The following is a 19,186-nucleotide window of genomic DNA, read 5'->3' as shown; positions in this document are numbered from 1 at the left end:
CTTCAATACCCACATAAAAAATTATTAGAATTCAGCTCTGGCTCAGTTTGGATGAAAGTATATACCTAGACGTGTGTCAGAGTCACCGGAGAAGCTTAGTAGAAATACAGGTGCTGGATTCCACGCCAGATCTACTAAAACACAATTTCTAGGAAGACAGCTATTTCAACAAGCTCCAAATGTGACTGTGATGCCTACCAAAAGGTGCAAGCCACTGCTTTCAAATTCGCAACACGTGGAAATTGAGTGTTAAGACTAAAGCTTCCTTCCTGTTTCTTAAATAGCGCAAGTTAGACGCACAGACATCAAATGAAGGGGTAGCAGACTTGGATATTCTGTAGGTTCTTTCTTTGGAAAAAAGGTGGTGGCCTAAAATGGAAAGGGGACTTGTTTGGTTTGGAGTGTTTTAAAAATACGTTTAGAATGTTAATTAAAGACAATTACAGAAGACTAAAATTGTTTCCATAAGATATTCCAAATTTATATGTAATGATGATAAGCCGTGTTATTCGCAGAAGAAATTTCAAGAGTGTTTTGATCATTTGTCTAATTTGGGGAGAGTCCTGTTTTGTCCATTGACTTAATTTTGTAAGATGACTAATAAAAAATAATTCTCAGGATGAGAACTTACCAACTGCTCCTTAGTGGAGAAGAGTAGGCACAGGTTGACAGGCTAAGACACATAATTACACACTGTGTATTTGGAAGCTTGTCTCTGTCCTCACCCCATCATTACATCTTTTTTTTTGAGGGTCTGAGAGCTAAAATTGTCATAGTCGGTGGTCAGCTCAAGGAGGTGGCACTGACCAAACCTCAAAATGACCAAAATGCTATACCATATACAGAATTTTTTACATTCTGAAAATAGACAAATATCTACTTAAAGGGACATTCTAGAACCTAATTCAGGACTGCTCCTTGGAATTTGTTGAAAGGCATATTGCCAATAGCACAGTTGTGTTGGTCATGTAGAAAATACACTAGGGATAAATAAATCTCCTGGTCTATGTTCACAGTGCCCAGGCACAATGACAGAGATAATAATTCAGGATTGAGAAAGGTAAAAACAATCAGAAACGAGGGAGAATGTCCAAAAACTTATCAAAGCCTAGATCTATTGGCTGTACAGGTAAAGTTGCCAGATAAAATATACAACACCCAGTTGTATTTGAATTTCAGATAAGTGACAATTTTTTTGTATAAAAATATTCCTAACATACAAAATGACATATAATGTAATCTTTGGAATGTTGTATATTGGAGATATATTAAATATGCTGAATTATTGGTTGTTTATCTGAAATTCTAGTTCAACTGAGCCTACTGTATTTTTATTTACTAAATCTGGCAGCCCTATATAAGAGGTATTCTGCATAACCCTCCACAGCTTAAGGAAAATATGCTTATAATCGTGATTATTTTATTAGCATTTAAGAGAACTGCTGGTATTTACACCTTGCTAAATTTTAAAAATATCTTTTCCATTTTCATCCTCTTTTTTGTGCTTCTCCCCGGCTTCTTCAGATACATTACCATATGAAATATGTCAGTTGAAATTAAGAGTGGAAATAAATGAGATTCAAAAGGTGGATTAGTAAGGTAAATCAGAAAAGAGAAAATGGGATGATTAACAGCCTTTTTAGAGGACCACCAGTCAGCATATAGTAGTTGCTTAGTAAATAGTTGTTTGAATGAATCAGTAAAAGAATAGTGAAAAAGAAAATCTTTCTTCTGCCAGTCTTTAAACCAAAAACTTTTTGAAGTTACGGTTATCTAATTGGGCAAGATTTTATATCCCAGAGAAGGCTGATGCACGATGGAGTTGGTGGAAGCATGTAACACACCACCTTGGCGAATCATGTACAGACTTTCCCAGTGCCTCACATGGTACAATCATCCTGTAGGTCTTGTTACACAAGGTGTGGTCCAAAGACCATCAGCATATTAGCAAGATCCCCAAGAGATGGAGAGCACATTTTAATATGATGGCTAGGTGAACCTAACTCACAAGCCAATTTTATTTTTTGAACTATGGACAATTCAGCCTTGTAAACAAAGCTACACATTCAACCCATCAGCTCTTAAATTAGTCAGTTCAGGGTTCTTCCAGAAGATACAACAGTCCCATGATTTGGTACTCTCACCATTAGGACTAGTAACGGTTGAAGACATGTTATTACTTCCCAAGGAATTGACAATCTCCATGACAAAGGCAAGTCATCAATGGTAATCCTCAACCTGGTATTTTATTTAACAACCCCTTTGAGAAGCTGATGAAAGATATGACATTCCCCTAGAGAGGAAAAGGACACATGCACATATATTCAAAACTTTGCATGGAGTTTTTAGAGATTCATGGAACCCCCAACACCAATTCAGAGGACCCCCCCAAAAAATGTTCATAGAGTAAATTTAATTCTTTCTTGTACACAGAGCTTGGGTTCTTTCTAACTGCACAGTTTCTGCAACTCTCCCTCCATCCTATGAAACTGATGTATGGATAAAAGATGGGTGAAATGGACAAGGCAAATGAGCATGATCACACTTAAAGTATCGTCTGTTTTTTCATATAACAGAAGCTTATCTACTGCTTGTTATTAAAGAGGTATTCTTCCTCTAAGTAAAAGTGCTTTTATGTGATGAATTCATCACACATGAGGGTAATTTTAGCAATTGTCCTTTCTTTACTTCAGCTGGCCTGGGAGCGGAAGTTTCAGTAAGGACCACTAGAAACACGGCTCCTCCTCAAATCTCCACCACTTTTAATGCACTTCCGTATAGCCCAGGACACCTAATTAGGAACACCACAGAGGCCTTCACCAGAAGTACTACAGGAAACAGCAGCCAGATGCAGGATCCCAGTCTGCAGATGGCTGGAATTACATCTTGGGACCCTTGGACTACTCAGCCCTTCTCCAGCACCACTGAAGAGGTAAGCTGAGAAGGGAGGGTATGGAGTGCGGTTTGTGAAGGTCTCAGAAAGCCCATTGCCTGGAAAGACTTGCTTTGCTGGATATGTTGCTATTCAAGTGGGCGATGGGGCACTCTGTGTCTTAGCTACTAATTGTACATGAATGCATTTCGTGGAATGAGAAAATCTTTGCGATAGAATTACAATTTCTGCACCCTCGTAAGGTGAAGATCATTAGGCTGCCATGTTATATCTGTACTCCTGTAGGTTGGCCCCATTTCTGAACCAAAGTCAAGGTTCACAGTCTTACAGTAACCTAGAACCAGGAAAGAGACATTGAAATCAGTCCCTTGCAGGTCTCTCTGCATATGTGTCACAATCGTGTACGCTTATAAGGGAGGGGAAAGAGTCACAAAGCAGTGGAAGATTTAGGAATCACTGTAACTGATTTGTGCACGTCAACAAAGATAAGCTGAGTCACATAGCAATCCCGCATCAGCATCTACCCGAGGACAGATAAATAGCTGAGAAGCAGCGATGACAGGACCACAGAGTCTGTCCCCATAGCATTTCCATTTATGGGGTTCATCTCTTGGATTTTGCTTTCCACTCAGGGTCTTACACCATCATTTTAGGCAGTAACAGTGTAATTAAAGCAAAATTTAAAAGCTAAGGTTCCATTTGGCAGTATTTAGCTGTTTTCTAATAAGCAACCCAAATAATTTAAAGCAAGTAAAAGCCAACGCCAGGCATGTGACTTAACTGCCACTTTAGTGCTCTGGTTTCTTTCGTGTTGCGCAGAAACCAATATTGCATATGGCGCCCGGCTGGTGTACACACATTTCATGATTGGTGACAAAATACGTAGAGCCAGTACTGTAAATCTTCCCTGCAACCTAGTTCTCCCCATGCCTCTGAACAGACGTTTGGAAGGCCTCCTGACTTTTCTTGACACTCTTTATGTCACTTTAAAACTCAACACTCACTCTCAACCCATTAGCAAAAGTAGCCATTTCAGAAAATACCCCAAATTCTAAATTCACTTAATAGCTTCTCCTCTCCCATCACGTCACCCAGTTTGGTCTTGAAATAGGGAAAGGGAGTGTGTCCACCTGGCTCTGTACCCCCCTGTCCTGGCTGGATCATTATGGTTTCAGGTCTGTGGACTTGAAAAGAGGAGAGGGAAGCTAGGAAATGGGACAGGAGAGCTGTTCCTCAAGGAGGCCGTCTTGCACAGGTTCTCTGCTCTCCTTAAATCTCCACCTCCTGAGCCCTTTCAGCCACAGGTCAGTGAGAGGGTCACACTTGCTCTTGAAGTTGAACGCTTCCTGGTGGAGCTGAATGTACCTCAGCTAAAACCCCACTCTAACGTCAGCTCATGAGAATAGTCTCACAGCTGAGTTTAAATATATATGCATACGTATTTAGTATATACAAAAAAAATTGTGTCAAGTAAGAAACATGCTGAATAAGTGCTTCAGTAAAAACATATCTTCCTGAACCCTAGAAAGTTGTCTCTTAGCAAAAAGAATATTTCCCCATTTTTGCCCACGTTTGAACATTGTGAAACAAACACACAGAGAACTCCCGGGGGTGGCCGGGCTCTTTGGGGCCGAGTCAGGGACAGACAGCTCCAGCTCTTTGTGGGAGCACACCCGTCCTTGGGCCAACACAGCGCCGTGTTCCAGAGCTCACATGATCCCCACTCCAGAGCTGGGTGTGCAGGCTCGGATCACGGCAAACACACTGCAGGGTTTTTGTTTATTCATTTTTAGTTTGTTTCTAAAGTGAAGTCCCCTCTAAAGTTTATATGAGCTCCCAGGTGGAACACCAGAATTACTAGGGAGACAACTACCTCATGTTATGTTTTTCTCTCGAAGCTCAGGCGAAATCTTAACTATGTCCTAGGAAGCTGGGTGTATAAAAGCTATGCTCCTTCCAAAGGCAGTTTCTAAAACTGCAGTTCTCCGTGACTTTCATGCCTTAGGAGAGGCAACCCTGCCAAGATTATCAGCTGGTTTTGCAGGAGCAGTTACTTTATGACAATCGGTTATAAACACTTATAGTTAAATACTTTGAAAAATAAAAATGAGTCACTTGGGAGATAAAAATCCCTCTCCACCAAGTATAATTTTGAAACGTACTTTTACCTCAACACCTAGAAGGGTATGAGAGAGGAAGAAAATTGTTCAATGTAATCGCTTGAAATTGTGTGAAAAGAAAATCTTTGTGTGCCAGTTAATTTTATCAGCTAGCACCTGGTTTCTGAGGATTTTGGATTGACTCGGTGTCGATGGGCCATGAGTTGGAGTGGTCTGTTATCCAGCGATAACAGGAAAAGTCTGAAAGTGAGCTTTTGGAGGGTAGGCACTGTATTTATTCAGTTTTGTTGCTCCAGCACCTGAACGTAATGCTGAATACTTACTGAAGTTGTGTAGAAAGGAAAGGAAAAGAAAGGTGAAGAGTGGAGTGGAGCAAAATGCAGTGGAGGTGGAGAGTGAGAGGCAGCAGAATGGAAAGGAGTGAAATGGAGTGGAATGGAATGGAGGAGAGTGAAGAAGAGTGGAGTGGAATGGAATGGAATGGGCTGGAGTGGAATAGAGTGGAATGGAATGGAATGGAATAGAATGGAGTGGAATGGAGTAGAGTGAAGCAGAGTGGAGTGGAATGGAATGGGGAGAATGGGATGGAGTGCTGGGGAATTGAGTTAATTTAAGTAGCATACAAGTGGCTGGAATTGTTAACCACTTGGGTAGCAAATTACACGTCCATCTACTGCCAAGCTGTGACAGTCATGTTGAGTTATCATGCTTTTTATGTTGCCTGAGTGTTTTGAAGTTTGTGTGTATCTAGCGTTCACTATGTTTCTGTTGCCTAATACATACAGTTTCGCTCAGGGGCTAATTATCCAGTGCCTTTTTCTCCTTTCTAATTTCTCCATTTCGTTTCTTAATCACCCTTCAACTACCCCTCCCCGCCCCAAATGTAAAAGAAACAAAGGGAAGGCGGCAATGCCGACTGTTCAGTGACTTTGGAAAATGTTCAGGCACTAGACAGATATTTCTGGGTACTTCCTGAGGACCTAACTAGTGTCTGCCTCATACTAGCTAATGACCAGGCCTCAGTTTCCTCATCTATAACATGATCCTCCACCTCTTAGGGCTGTTATGAGGACTGGGAGAGACAATGCCTGTAAAATGCTCACCACAGTACTGGCTCCTTAGTAAGCATCCCAAAAATAATGGCTCTTATTGCTATTATTTTACTGGGACACAAAGGTGAACGACAAACTGTCACCCTGAAGGAGCTCACCATCTGATGAGGGGTTGAGGAAGATGCAGATTACACAGGCTTGGGTGGAATACAAAAGAGAGGTTCCTGACTGGCTTGGAGGTTTCAGGGAGTGACTTCTGGTGGAAGGAATATCTAAACTGAGCTTCACGGGGTATAGGAGTTAACCTAGCAAGAGTTGGGGCGGGGGGGGAGTAGGAGGTGGAAGACCTGAGATGAAACAGGATGGAAAGTTAGAAAGTGATGTCAGCTTTCACCTAAAATTAACATTTTAGAGAAACTTGGCAATTTTATCATGTCAATCCAAGCATGCATTCCATGTTCATTTATCGAGCACCTACTATTTGCCAGACATTGTGGGGATGTGAAAATAAAGACTAAAGACGGTGTTACAGAATCACACAGAGAGCACAAGGTCGTCAAAATTATTTTATAAATTAGGATCAGCAGTCTGTTAAGAATGAATAAAAGACTTCGTCTGAGAGCCCTGTAGTAATACTCACACATGCGTGAATTGAATGTACGCGGATGATCATCTCAAACACATGTTTTCAAATGCAGTCTTCACCTGGAAATGGCCACTAGTTCCTACTTGTTATTTTAATTAGTGACACTGTTAGAATATCTGTCATTCCTTTTGTTTCCACACATATGGGGGCACTAGGTAGAACTGAGTACACTTGACCTGAAATTGAAATCTAGAGAAGGAGAAGAACTGAAATACTAAGGTTTCATGCTTGGAAATGCAGTGCCATGACCACTAATTCACATTGATGGAGTGACCGCACTGTTCTAGATCCACAAACCAGGGATGAGCTGGGACTGGAACATGGGACTGGGAATGGAACGAGAAAGTGCAATGTATTTGTGCCTTCTTTTCCATCAAGAGTCCCTTTGAGTTTTGAGGAAGGGAACATGAAGAGATGCTTTACGCTATCTGCCAAGAAGAGAATCTAGGGGACAAAAATAGTAGCTAAGATCTGTGTGTCAGCACCTATGCTAAGCACTTTCCTACACCCTGGGAGGTGGGTACTTGTATCTGTTTTCCATCACCACGTAACAAAACTCAGTAGTCTCGAACAATGACAGCTTACTATTTCTCGTGATTCTGTTGGTCGCATTGGTCGTTCCTCTGCTGGTTTCCCCTGGGCTCACTCTTGCTCTTGTACTCAGCATGGAGGGTCAGCTGAGCTAGGAAATTCACACTAGCCTCTCTTGCAGGGCTGGCAGTCGATGCCGGCTGCAGGCTTGGTTCCCCTCTACACAGCCTCTCATCCTCCAGCAGACTACACCAGCTTCTTTATGTGATGGTTTGGGGAAGCTTTGCAAGAGAGGAAAGTTGGAAACGACAAGCCTAGGCTCTGTAGTCACACATTATTGCTGCCACATCCTTTGGTCAACAGATACACAAGCCAGGCCAGATTCAGGGGGTGGAGACATAGAGCCCTTTTCTTGATGGGAAGAGCCGCAAAGTCACATTGCAAAGGGTGGGAGGAATCTGTGGTCATTACACAACCTACCATAGTGTTTGTTAAATGATGCTGCTGCTGATGGTGCAGATGCCCAGCTTAAACTTCAAGAGGTCAAGGACTTGCCCAAGGTCAAATGACTTAGAGAGCAGCAGAGCAAGGAGGAGCGTACACACTCACACACGGACACACGCACACATCCCCCTGCACATCTAGTTACCTTTATTCTCTTGCACAGAGCTCCTATTAACGAAGGTCAGTGCCAAGAAGGACGAGGTTCGGAACTCAGCATCATTCATCAATGCTGCTGCAAAGTTATCTTGAGCTGGCTCTTTTTGGAGCAATCTTCCCTGACTTTGCCCTTTCCCTCTCTTTCCTGACATCCTCCTCTGCCAGTTTAGAAGGTTGTAAACCTGGGCCAGCACTTGGCTTCAAAACTTCCTTTCTCTCATCCGGGACATGAGTTCAATGAATTGACATGTACCTATGCCTAGAGAAGTGCCTGGAAAATAATGTTTAATTAATATTAGCTACTGCTGTTCTTACTGTTACCATCATGGTATGATGTAGCTGTGCGTGTCTGTATGAGGACAAAGCTGGGGGAACAAGAAGCTTGTCTATAGTATGAGTCAGGAAATATCAACCTCAGTGCTTCTCCAGCTGTTTCTCCAGATCCAGAACTTGTTAGAAATGCAACCACTTGGGTCCTACTCTAGACCCACTGAATCGGAAACTCTGGGTGTAAAACTGAGCAGTCTGTGCTTTAACAAGCCATCCAAGTCACACGGATGTATTTCTAAGTTCAAAAACCACTGATCTAGATAAATCTGGTCCCTGACCCACAATCTCTCCCCTATGGACTTCTAAATGCTTTAGTTTCCCACCACTGGTGGTAATTTCGTGCATGCATAAAGAGGGGGTGGGAGGAGTGCCGTACAAGCAAAATCATCAAGCAGGAGAAATTAATCTACCTAATTACAGCCTCCTGCTGTTACTTTGCAGAGCATACATTCTTGAAGAAACGGGGCCCAGGGAGCGTGAGTGGAGCCTCGGGAGATATGGAACTTCTATTAGACTCTAGGGTCTTTGTGTGAATTAGAAAAAGGAGTTTCTGGGCACAGAGTTCCACCGTGAATGCCCAAGACTCGGTACTAGAACATTGGCTGGGTTTCAGCCGCTGTGCACGCCCTCCGCCAGTCATCTCTGTGAGACTGACTGTCCCTGTGCGCAAGCCCAGCTGTAGAGCAGGCCAGAGGCAGGTGTCAGAAGCGGGCCCTGCATATACTAGCCATTCCCTATGGGCAGGGAGAGGCAGGCAGGGCTGGAGGCAGCAGGAAGTCAGTCTGTTGGGGAGCTGAGCAGTGAGGGGGCAGGATTAGATGTGGAGACCTGGCCTCCAAAGGGAGGGAAGACCAGCCTTGGACTTGAGTTTAGCTTCATGTGGGTTCGTCACCAGTTGTGGGTTCTGGCCAGCAGAAGTCCCACCGAGACGGAATGAATTACTCAAGACTCTGGGGAAAAGTCAAGAGAGCGAGAGGGAGTCGGGAGCCAACTCCACGAGAGCCTCTCAAATCTCTCATATTTATTGACTACAGTCAAAGCAGGAATTTAGGGAAGGACAGGGTGGGATCACAATGAGTACAAGGCTTTGTTTATTGTTGGTGTTTGGCTCAAGGTCAGAAGACCCTTTTTGCTGAATCATAATCGTGTTGAGCCTTTCAGTTTATCAGGGCGGAATGTATGAGAATCAGCTGCTTGACAAGATTTTCCTGGACTCAGGTGGCTGTGCCTGTCTTAGGTTGCCCCCTCAGGGGATCTTGCCCGTCATTGGCTAACCAGCCTTCTCACCTCTGAGCCTGCAGCTTTTTACCATTCCAGCCCAAGGCTGTTTTGGGAATAGAAGACTAACAGCAGGCACACCCAGCGTTTGTAGCCGGGGGCCTGGGTCATTGCTAAAACCTCAAGGCAGTTACTAAGCACATCTTCTTTAAGGAGATAAGCGGCTGGGGTCTGTTACAATTTGTTAACCCAATCCTGGGCTCCCACAACTTCAAAATCTGACCAGCCTCCATTTATTCTTTGAGTTGTAGACTCTCAAGAGAGGTCCAGTCTGGACCGCCTTCAGCCATGTGACCTCGGGGGAGGTAGTTGGATAAAATGGTAAAATGCTAGGCTCTGGTGTCAGAGAAACCTGGTTTAAACCCGAGTGGTGGAACCTACGAGTTAGTCAGGTCATACTTGCCTTCTCTCTAAAATAAGGGGAATGAAGGGACTCTAGCTGCCTCATAAAACAGTTGCGAGGATTCAAATCTGATTAAGCAAAGTGCTGAGTACATTGGCCACACAGGATGCAGGATGCGCATTCAATACTGTCAGCAGTTAACACTGACGTCTTGTTTTCACTTCGTCATCCACCCTGCCTAAGGCACAGGGCTGTTGGAAGAGCCAGATGAGCTAACGTTATCATGGGAGAATGCTCTGGAAGGAACACACATTAAAAATGTCACTGGCTGGTTCTGATTCTACTAAATATCCATAAATCTTGCCTGGAGGCACAGCCCCTTCTCCCCTTCCCCGCCCCGCCCTGGCCCTGGCCCTGGCCTGGGAGAAAGATCATATTTCCTCAGTTCATGAATAGCCATTGTGGTGCTGGTCTGGGCTTAACGGCTCTGTGCTTCCTTCCAAGTGGCCCTGGAAGAGCTCACAGCCCGACAGGAGTCTCCAAATAAGTGAGGAGGCAAGTGCAGACCCCCCCCCCCGCCTCCTCCCACCCCCCTTAAGTCTGGGGCCAATTCCATTATTGTGCTACTTAGATACAGGGGGGTCCCTCACTGCCACCACTACTCTGTGGCCAGAAGTAAAGATGGAACAATATTCCCCTTTACTGAGACAGACACCTAGAGGAAGAAGTGCAAAGAGGTAGCAAAGCTAAACACCCCAAAGCATCCCGGAGTCATTCCTCATGACCAACGGAAGTGTCTTAGGTTGTCTGTTGTGAACAGGATAAAAGACAAACATTCCGAAACTGCTGATGGTGCAGGAAGCCCATGCTAGGGGGGTCCCATACCGTGGGAGGGATGTGGTCCTGAAGACCCTCATTTATAATTAGCATCACTCAGGTCTAATTCTGACCAAGGGATGTCGTTCTCGCATTTTGCCCGCTAACGTGGATGACCACGTGGCAGAGGCATAATATGGTTGATCACTCATTCGACTCCCCCACCAGCTTTAAAATCTCAAGGATTTTTCTTCTCTTTCATTTTCTCTTAGTGATAGGGGATTTGCCTGACTCTCCATTTTGTGCACAAAAAGACCGTGTTCATATTTTGTCAAAATATAAATCATAGGCACATAAAATGCAACGTAATATAACAGAACGTGTGCGTTGAAACGGGCTCTTGAACCAGCCGGTATTTCTCTGGCACATCGGTGCCGCTGGGCAGACGAGGTCAGACCCACGTGAGGGTGGAGGCAGACGGGAAAGAGCACAGAAAAGGAGGGACGTGAGATCAAAGGAGAAGCCAGGATGTGGTAATTAAGATAGGAAGTCTGTTGATCTCAGCTTTGGTCTTAACAGACATCAGAATCACCTGGGAAGCTTTTTTTAATTAAAAAAAATTTTTTTTAAATTTTTTTTGCTTTTTGGGGGGCTTTTTTTTTGGTTTATGATATTGTATTATTTACTGGTGTATAGCATAGTGATTCGGTTATACACATATATACATACGCTTTTGCATTACAGGTTACTACCAACCATTGAATATAGTTCTCGGGCTGTACAAAAGGACCTTGTGGTTTATCTAGTCTGTGTTGTTTATCTACACTATCTGCTCTGTACATAGCGGTTTGCACCAGCCAGTCCCAAACTCCCAGTTTATTCCTCCCTTTCACCCCTTGCCTCCCTGGTAACCATGTTTCAGGGAAGGTTTTTAAGGATACAGATTCTAAAATTCTCGCTCAGACCTACTGAATCAGAATTTACTGAGGTCACAACACAGCACCGGAGTGTAAAAATCTCCCCCTTGATTCTAATGTGCAATTAGATTCACGATTCCTTTTGAGAATAGTTGAATAATCAGCCTATTATAGGGAAAAAAAAAACACTGAATGTGAGAGAAGCAGGAAAGTTCTGCTGGAGATATACCTATAGCCTGAATCTAACCATCAGGAGACACTGGACAAGTGCAAATGGAGGAAAATGTGTACCAGAGAAATACTTGACCTGTATCATTTAGAAAGGTCAGTGTTATAAAGATCATGTTTAAAGGCTGAAGAATTGTTCCCGATTAAGGAAGATTAAGAGACTTGACAACTAAATACAATACAGGATCCTGGGTGGGATCCTTAACAGAGAAACAACAACAAAAAATGCTAAAAGGACATTCTTGAGACGATTGACAAAATTGCAATATGGATTGTGGACCCAAGCATTATATCAATTTTGCATTTCCTAATTTTGGTAACTTTACTGAGATTACACACTCTGTTTGGGAGATATGCAGCCTACTCTGAAACACTTCAGGTAGAAATATCATCGATGGAGAGAGAATAATAAGGCAAATGTGGCAGAATGTTAAAAAAAAAAAGACTAATGGGTCTAGATTAGGATATGTGGTAGCACTCTCTATAATTCTTGCAACTTACCTGTAAGTTTGAAATTATTTCAAAACAAAAAAAAGTTTGAAAAATAAAAGGAGTAGTTTGCTTAAGGGCTTTTAGAGGGTAGAATCCAAGAGATGTGCCTGAGTAATGGGTAGACCAGAGCTCAGACTTACGAAGACCTGTCTATCTTCGCCAAGGACCAGAGGAGAGGCGTGGGGGGCTGGGCGGGGGGAGAGCAAATACCGTGAGAAGTGATGGTGAATTTGCAAGAAAGAGCAGTAGAACTGATAGATAAGCCACCCAAGTAGGGAGATAAGATAAAGAAACCCTGGAAAAGAGCGCTGAGTACATTCCATCCCTGTAACTGACCGCAGCTCCATGGGGGTTGCTCCACATCTTCCACTCACAGACTAACAACTTGGAAAACCAGTATGAAGCATGGCGAAAAGTCACTGAAAGGGGAAATGCTATGAATTCCAGGAGCTGTCTTTGAAGGGAAAATCCTTTTCATTCTTCCCACCCTTTTTGGGGGAGCTGGCAACAGGATACTACTGTTGCTAAATCCAGATGAGATCACCGCTGGGGGGCTTTCTGTTTGGGAAGGACACGGAGACACCTGTTTGTTCGTCAGAGCTTTTCTGATCGGGATCTCTGACAGATCTGGGCCAGTGCGCACACACCACCTGGGTGGCGTTACCAGGCGCTCGCCCTTCATCTGTGTGTCTGTGAACATTTGCGTTTGTTCCTCTTTCTGCAAGGCTGTACTTCCAACCCAGAGCTGCAGAGCTGTGGAAAGGATACCAAAGCAGATGTCTTACTAAGATTTTTGGCCTTAATGGCCTGCATCCAGTGACCTCCGGATTATTTGAGAAGGATCAGATCTTCCATAGAGTCAAGCTGCTTGGGTACTTGTCTATCCTAAGGCTTAGGTGATAAGCATTCTTTGATTCTGTGATTTTAAGGATTCCAGGTCTGCACTGGTGCAACTGAAAAATACAGTGAAGTAGAAGATGTACCAGTACTTAGCCGCGCCCTTGTTTAGCGGTGGGGTGAGAACGTTTACTGTGTCGGCATATGAGTAGACATTGAATCTCCACCTGCGCCTGTCAGGGAGATAATGCAGAGCCAAGACTCCTTCCTGCAAGAGGTTTCTAATGTAGCTGTTGGTTTTATCATCGTATTTTTCAAAAACATGATAAGATGCTTTGATCTTCCACTTTGATCACTGTCAACATTCAGGGGACTCTGAGATGCCCTGTATCTGCCTCGTCTGGCACAGACGGGTGGGTTTGGGAAGCTGCGTGGAAGACACGGGCAGAATATAGACCCAGCAAGACTCCATCTTTTTATTTTATTTTTTTTAATAAAAAGTCAAAATCCAGGGTTTTTTTTTTTCCATATAAAATCTCCTATTTTTACCTACTTATTCCATTTTTTAAAACCAATGTTAAGATCACACTATAAAAGCCAGAGAATGCACATGTGCCAGCCAAACAGTGAGCCCTCTATTTGCGACCTCCAGAGAGTTCACGGGAAATGATGTTCTAATGACATGACACACAGAAAAAAAGAAAATAAAATCTTTACCTTCCAAGCCTCACTTCCTAAGGGAGATGAGGTGTGTGATCATTTCTTTTCGTTTTTATTCTCTTTTTTCTTAAAGTCAATGTTAGCCATGTTTGGTTACTCTCCTAGGGCTTGGATAGTCATGAAAATCAGGACCTCCCTCCCCAAAACCAGAATGTATAGCTGTCACACCCAAACCGGCAGCCTCTCCCCGCCTCCCCCCACCCCCACTCCACCGGCAGCATGAATGCCTCTATTTGGTTCATCTGTGAGCCGACTCATTTCCGAGGGTGGGGCGGTAGCGCCAGAAACGTGGGAAAGAAGATGCAGCCGAGGAGCTTGAGGTTGAAAAACTGACTCGTTTACAGTCACATCTGGTTTTAAGTCCTTCGTCTGTGTATGGTTATAAAACTCCGACAAAAACTATGCAAAGCCCATTTCCTCCAGATTTGAAAAAAAAAAAAAAGTGGGGGAAGGGAAGAGGGTGAGAAATTGATGTAGGAAAAAAAAAAAAAACAAAAACCAGGAAACCTTAGAGATGTGTCTGAGCGAGATGATAGGGCTGCTGTTCGAGACACATCCGGCACTCCCACCCCTCCCTTCCAGGATTTAAAAAAATCTTGGCACAGCCAACAGCCAGCCCAGCCGGTAAGTGTCTTTTGTGCTGATCTCCTGAAGAATATCTCTTGGATATGAGATTGGCAGCAATGGTAATGTATTATCGTTTGGATGTTCTCAGAAAGACATGCTTATCTGTGGACTTGGTCTCTAGCATTACTGGGTGCTCAGCATCCATGTTTACTGTTATTCATGTACCACTGTTACTGCTAATAATCATAGGATCTCACGTTTGCCTTTAGCCAGGGACTGACTGAGCTATACATACAACATGCACTCTCTCGTTTAATCTGCCCTCTCATTAAACCACCCCGAAACGTCTGTATTATTTCCATTTTCCTGGAGACCTATGACCTAGGAAGGTTACGACCTAGGAAGTTAGAAAGATTCCTTGAAATTTAAATATCCCAAAATAGCATCTCTAAACACAAAAGAGGGTGGTCATGGCCCCTTTTAAAAAGCTGCTTATCAAAGCTGCTTACCTTAAATTTTAATGAATCTCTTTTAAATGCATGACATCTGCTGCTGGATAAAATTGTGTTCACTTCTGCTGTAATTTACTGTTGAGCCAGTTCCAGTTAAAACTTAGAGAAGGATTTGCCATCTTGTAATTGTTTTTAATTGACACATTCCCTAATTGCTAGGCTGTCTTCTTTTTAAAAATATCTGGGGACACACACGAGAGTTGCATAACAAAAGGCATCAGAATTCGCCTGTCATCCTATATTACTCCTTTTTCCTCTAGCATCTGCATTTATTGAAAAGTTATATTATCAAAATATGCATTAATGTATTGTAAATATAATATATAAGATATTATATGTTATATCACCAATTTACCATTACCATCAGTTGACACATTCTAAAATTATTCATCTTCTAAGTCACCTATGTGGCTTCTTGTAAGCAACAAGCTCCAGTGGAATGTAAAAGAAAAAAAACAGTGAGGTATCAGTAACCCTCTTTAATATAAACTGATATCAGGATTTAGGGGAGGAGGATTGACAATCTAAGGCTTTTGTTTGGAATTTGAATAGTTCTGTCTCGCCAACTAGAGCAGGAAGGCTTGTTACACACACACACACACACACACACACACACACACACACACACACACACACTATTGGGCTCCCCCAGAGCATTTCAAATCCCTTAGGTTGTGGGAGGGTCGTAGAATTTACGTTTCTAGCAAGTCCTCAGATGATGCTAGCCTTTGAGGACCACTGTCCTGAAGATTACCCCCTCCCTCCCCTTCATCCTTCTCCCTTCAACTTCCCTCCCACTCCTCTTTGCCCACCTCTTTCTCTTCAAAATCAAGCTTCTCTTCTTCCTCTCTTTTATGCCTTCTTTTTCTCTTCTCTATCCTTCCCTCCCTTTCAAGATGACATCTGAGGCATCCACTAGGAATATGTTTAGAAGGACTTGTTGAGAGTATTTATTCACATAACAATATTTACTGAGCAGCTACAAAGGCTCATTCATTCATTCATCTACTCATTCAGCAAATACTTGTTGAAATTCCCCTGTAGGCCAACCTCTGTGCAAAAAGAACAAGACCAAGACTCTGCCCCAAGGGAATTCTCCATGTGCCCCGGGAAAGCAGGCAGGCAGTACACAAACTTATAAATAATTAGCTTATTACCAAGTATCACTAATGCTCAGAATTAAATAAATAGATCACTGAGATGAAGACTGCTAACAGTATACTTTCTCTTGTGAGGTCAAAAAAGGCCTGGCCCAGAGGGGTGTGTTTAAGCTGAGACCCAAACATTGAGAGGAAGATAGCCAAGCAGAGACCCTGCGGAGCAGTGGTCCAAAAGGAGGAGACAGCGGGCACAAAGGCCCTGGGGCAGGACAAAGTCAGCTCCATGGGGGTGTCTTCATAACCTAAACTAACTGAGGCCTGGCACACCGTAGGTGTTCAGTCGGTGTTTGCTGAGTGAATGAGTAAATGAATTATTTGACTCAGGCCATCGGAGCATAGGAGGTAAACAGGAGAGAGGCATGGGGTGAGCAGAGGCCAGATCACGAAAGGCCTCTTGTAGGTCATAAATTTGGATTAACCAACCAACTTCACCAATCTGCTCTCTTCATTCCCCCAGCGTTCTCTGCAGCCAGCTAGGACTGTGATCTCAAGGAGCAGTTCTCGAAGTGTGGCCCTGGACCCCTGATGACTGGTTGTATCATTCAACATGTTGGTTCCTAATGTGATCAGAGCCATGCTTTCCTCCGTTAATTCATAATTAATGACTATGTAAATTATAACAGGGGGGAGGGTATAGCTCAGTGGTAGAGTGTACGCCTAGCGTGCACAAGGTCCTGGGTTCAATCCCCAGTACCTCCCTTAAAATAAACAAACAAAAAACCTAATTACCCACTCCCCCCAAAATAAAAATAAATTATAACGATTACTCATTAATTGCTATACCTACCTGTTTAAAAGGCAGCTGTTTAACCAACATTAGACATTAGACTCTCCTGTCTGACCAAAAGCAGCCCCACCCCCACCCCCACCCACGAAGTCTGGGGAAGGCTTCCTCGTGGCACAGAGAAGAGGATGTCCCCTGAAGTTACAGAGAGGCTGATTCCAAATTCCTGGAATGCAGTAACGTCTAAAGCAAATGCAGTGTCATTACATAGGATAAATAGGTTCAAAGGCAGTTGAGGAATTCCAAACAAAGGTGAGAACAAAGGGAAAAATGAATCATTTTATTTATAATTTGTACAGTAGCTTCAAATACACTCCTCTTGGGAAAGATGGTATCTGGCCACCTCTCCCAGTCCCTTATTGCCTTACATCTACTACACATCACTTTAATTTTTTATATTAATATAAGTGTTTTTCTAAAGGTAAATCAGTTTTTAAAAATGGAATCAGTAAAAACCTGAGTTTAAACTTCCCCTCCTTGTTTCATAAAATGCTCATTCTTACAGTTTCCTTAGGACCCACCAATGAAATGGGAGCTTTGCTCTGAGCCTTAAGATTACTCTCCCTCCCCAAAAAAAGCACCCCAGCAGTTATTTACCTTAGGAAAAGAAATATCTATGGCCCCTAGTCCTTTTCTTCATGGACTGCTATGATTCTTTATGTACATTGGTATTAAAATAGATAAAGGACACATGATCCTCAATGTAGATGTCTCTCTTTGATCCAAAATAAAATGACTGTGTTTAAATAAATCACTCCTTTTCCTAATTCATATTCCCATGGGTGTTATTAGCAGATCACTGTTAATAACATAGAATTTGGAAGCATCTGAACAATGTTCAGATGTTGTTGTTGTGAGACTATTTTGTTATTCCCTTGTTTGATGAGTCCTCTTTGCATTTTGCCTTTTCAGTGTAGTTGCCACTATTATAAAGCAGTGTATTGCATTATAGTTAGTGTGTAGGGTATGAGTTACCATTTTAAAATTAATTGATAGGGTATAGTAGGTTGGTGACGTGATAGTTTTTAAAAAATGTTTGAGAAAGCTTGGCGAGCTTAGAAAAGATCGAATTTACCAAAGATTTCTCCATAGGACAGAGGGTAGTTCATGAATTTGGGTGGAAAGATTTCAAATCTGAGGGCCAATCTATGACAGAAATATAAAAACCTCATTGAGAAAGACAAAGAGAAAGATGGGCAGCAGAAGGTAGGTAAGTGGGAAGTATGTGATGGATGAGTTTAAAGCAAAACGTGTGATTTGGCTGCAATCTATTACGAGGCAAACTGACAGATGGACAGCACACTAAAGTTCGCAAAGGCACTTTAACGTATGTGATCTTACTTACTCTTCATAATAGTCTGGGAAGTACTAGGGGTAGGTATTATTTCAGTTTGACAGATGAGGAAATCACTTTGTTTTCTGAATACAGCAGAAAAAAGAGAAAGGTAATGTTAAAAAGGAATAAAGCTAAAAAAAAAAAAAAAAAAAGAGAGAGAGAGACCCCCTGTAAAGGCTGAAGTCAGCCTGTAGGTTCGCCGTATCTAACGGGGAGAAAAGGGAGACATCTCTGGTGATGCTGAAAGGCATGCCAGGCGGTGAAAAGCCATTGAACTTGGGGGCAAAATACAGAAGGCAATGGTTCTTCAGTGACACAGGTGACCTGGGCAGAGAAATAGGAAAGATTCCGTTTTCCCAGAAATACACACGTTTTAGGTTTGACTTTCTTTGAATGTTTGCTAACTTGAAAAAGAGATTTGAGATCTCCGATCTGGCTGCAGATTAAAAGCCTATAGAATCTTTGAAAGGGTAAAATTTTCATTTTTTTCATTAAAAGATTTTTTTAAAGGTTTTCTAAAAAAATTGAAGTAATTTTCATTTTTTGCTTTTCCCCAAAGTAGACACCTTTGATATAGTAGTCCATAATACAGCTTTATGTATAACCTATTTGAAAAGGAAAGAATATGTCACCCTTCCCATTGATTTAGCTCCAGAATATTCTATTTTGAAAAATCTCATCTCTTTTGGCAGTTGTCAGGGACGGCACCCAAGAGAAGCAATCAAACATTATTCAGGTTGTTGCAGTATTTTGCTACTGTCACCTGTGTGCAATTAAACATTTTTGCTCTTTGGTTATTGGAAACTCTTTTAAAATCCATTTTCAGATACATGATCATTCAGGTACTGAGGCAATTGCTAAAAGTTAGTGTCAAAAACTAAGTGAATTTCACTTTTTTTGGTAACATGTGGGGAGCTGAGCCATCAAGAGTGTTTGCTCCAAACGAGAGTTCATATTGCTTGCT

At 42.6% G+C, this 19,186-nt stretch overlaps 1 protein-coding gene across 1 annotated transcript in view; it reads left to right on the top strand.

The window, feature by feature from the left end:
* Positions 1–19,186, top strand: part of PTPRB (protein tyrosine phosphatase receptor type B) — a 108,726-nt gene that overhangs the window by 10,787 nt on the left and 78,753 nt on the right. Inside the window, exon 3 of the mRNA XM_031463127.2 lies at positions 2,694–2,932. Within this exon, the coding sequence (XP_031318987.1) occupies positions 2,694–2,932 (239 nt within the window). The remainder of the gene's footprint in view (positions 1–2,693; positions 2,933–19,186) is intronic.

This window comes from Camelus dromedarius, chromosome 11, assembly GCF_036321535.1.
Source record: "Camelus dromedarius isolate mCamDro1 chromosome 11, mCamDro1.pat, whole genome shotgun sequence".
Taxonomy (NCBI): domain Eukaryota; kingdom Metazoa; phylum Chordata; class Mammalia; order Artiodactyla; family Camelidae; genus Camelus; species Camelus dromedarius.
This window is presented reverse-complemented; position numbering and strand designations above follow the sequence as displayed.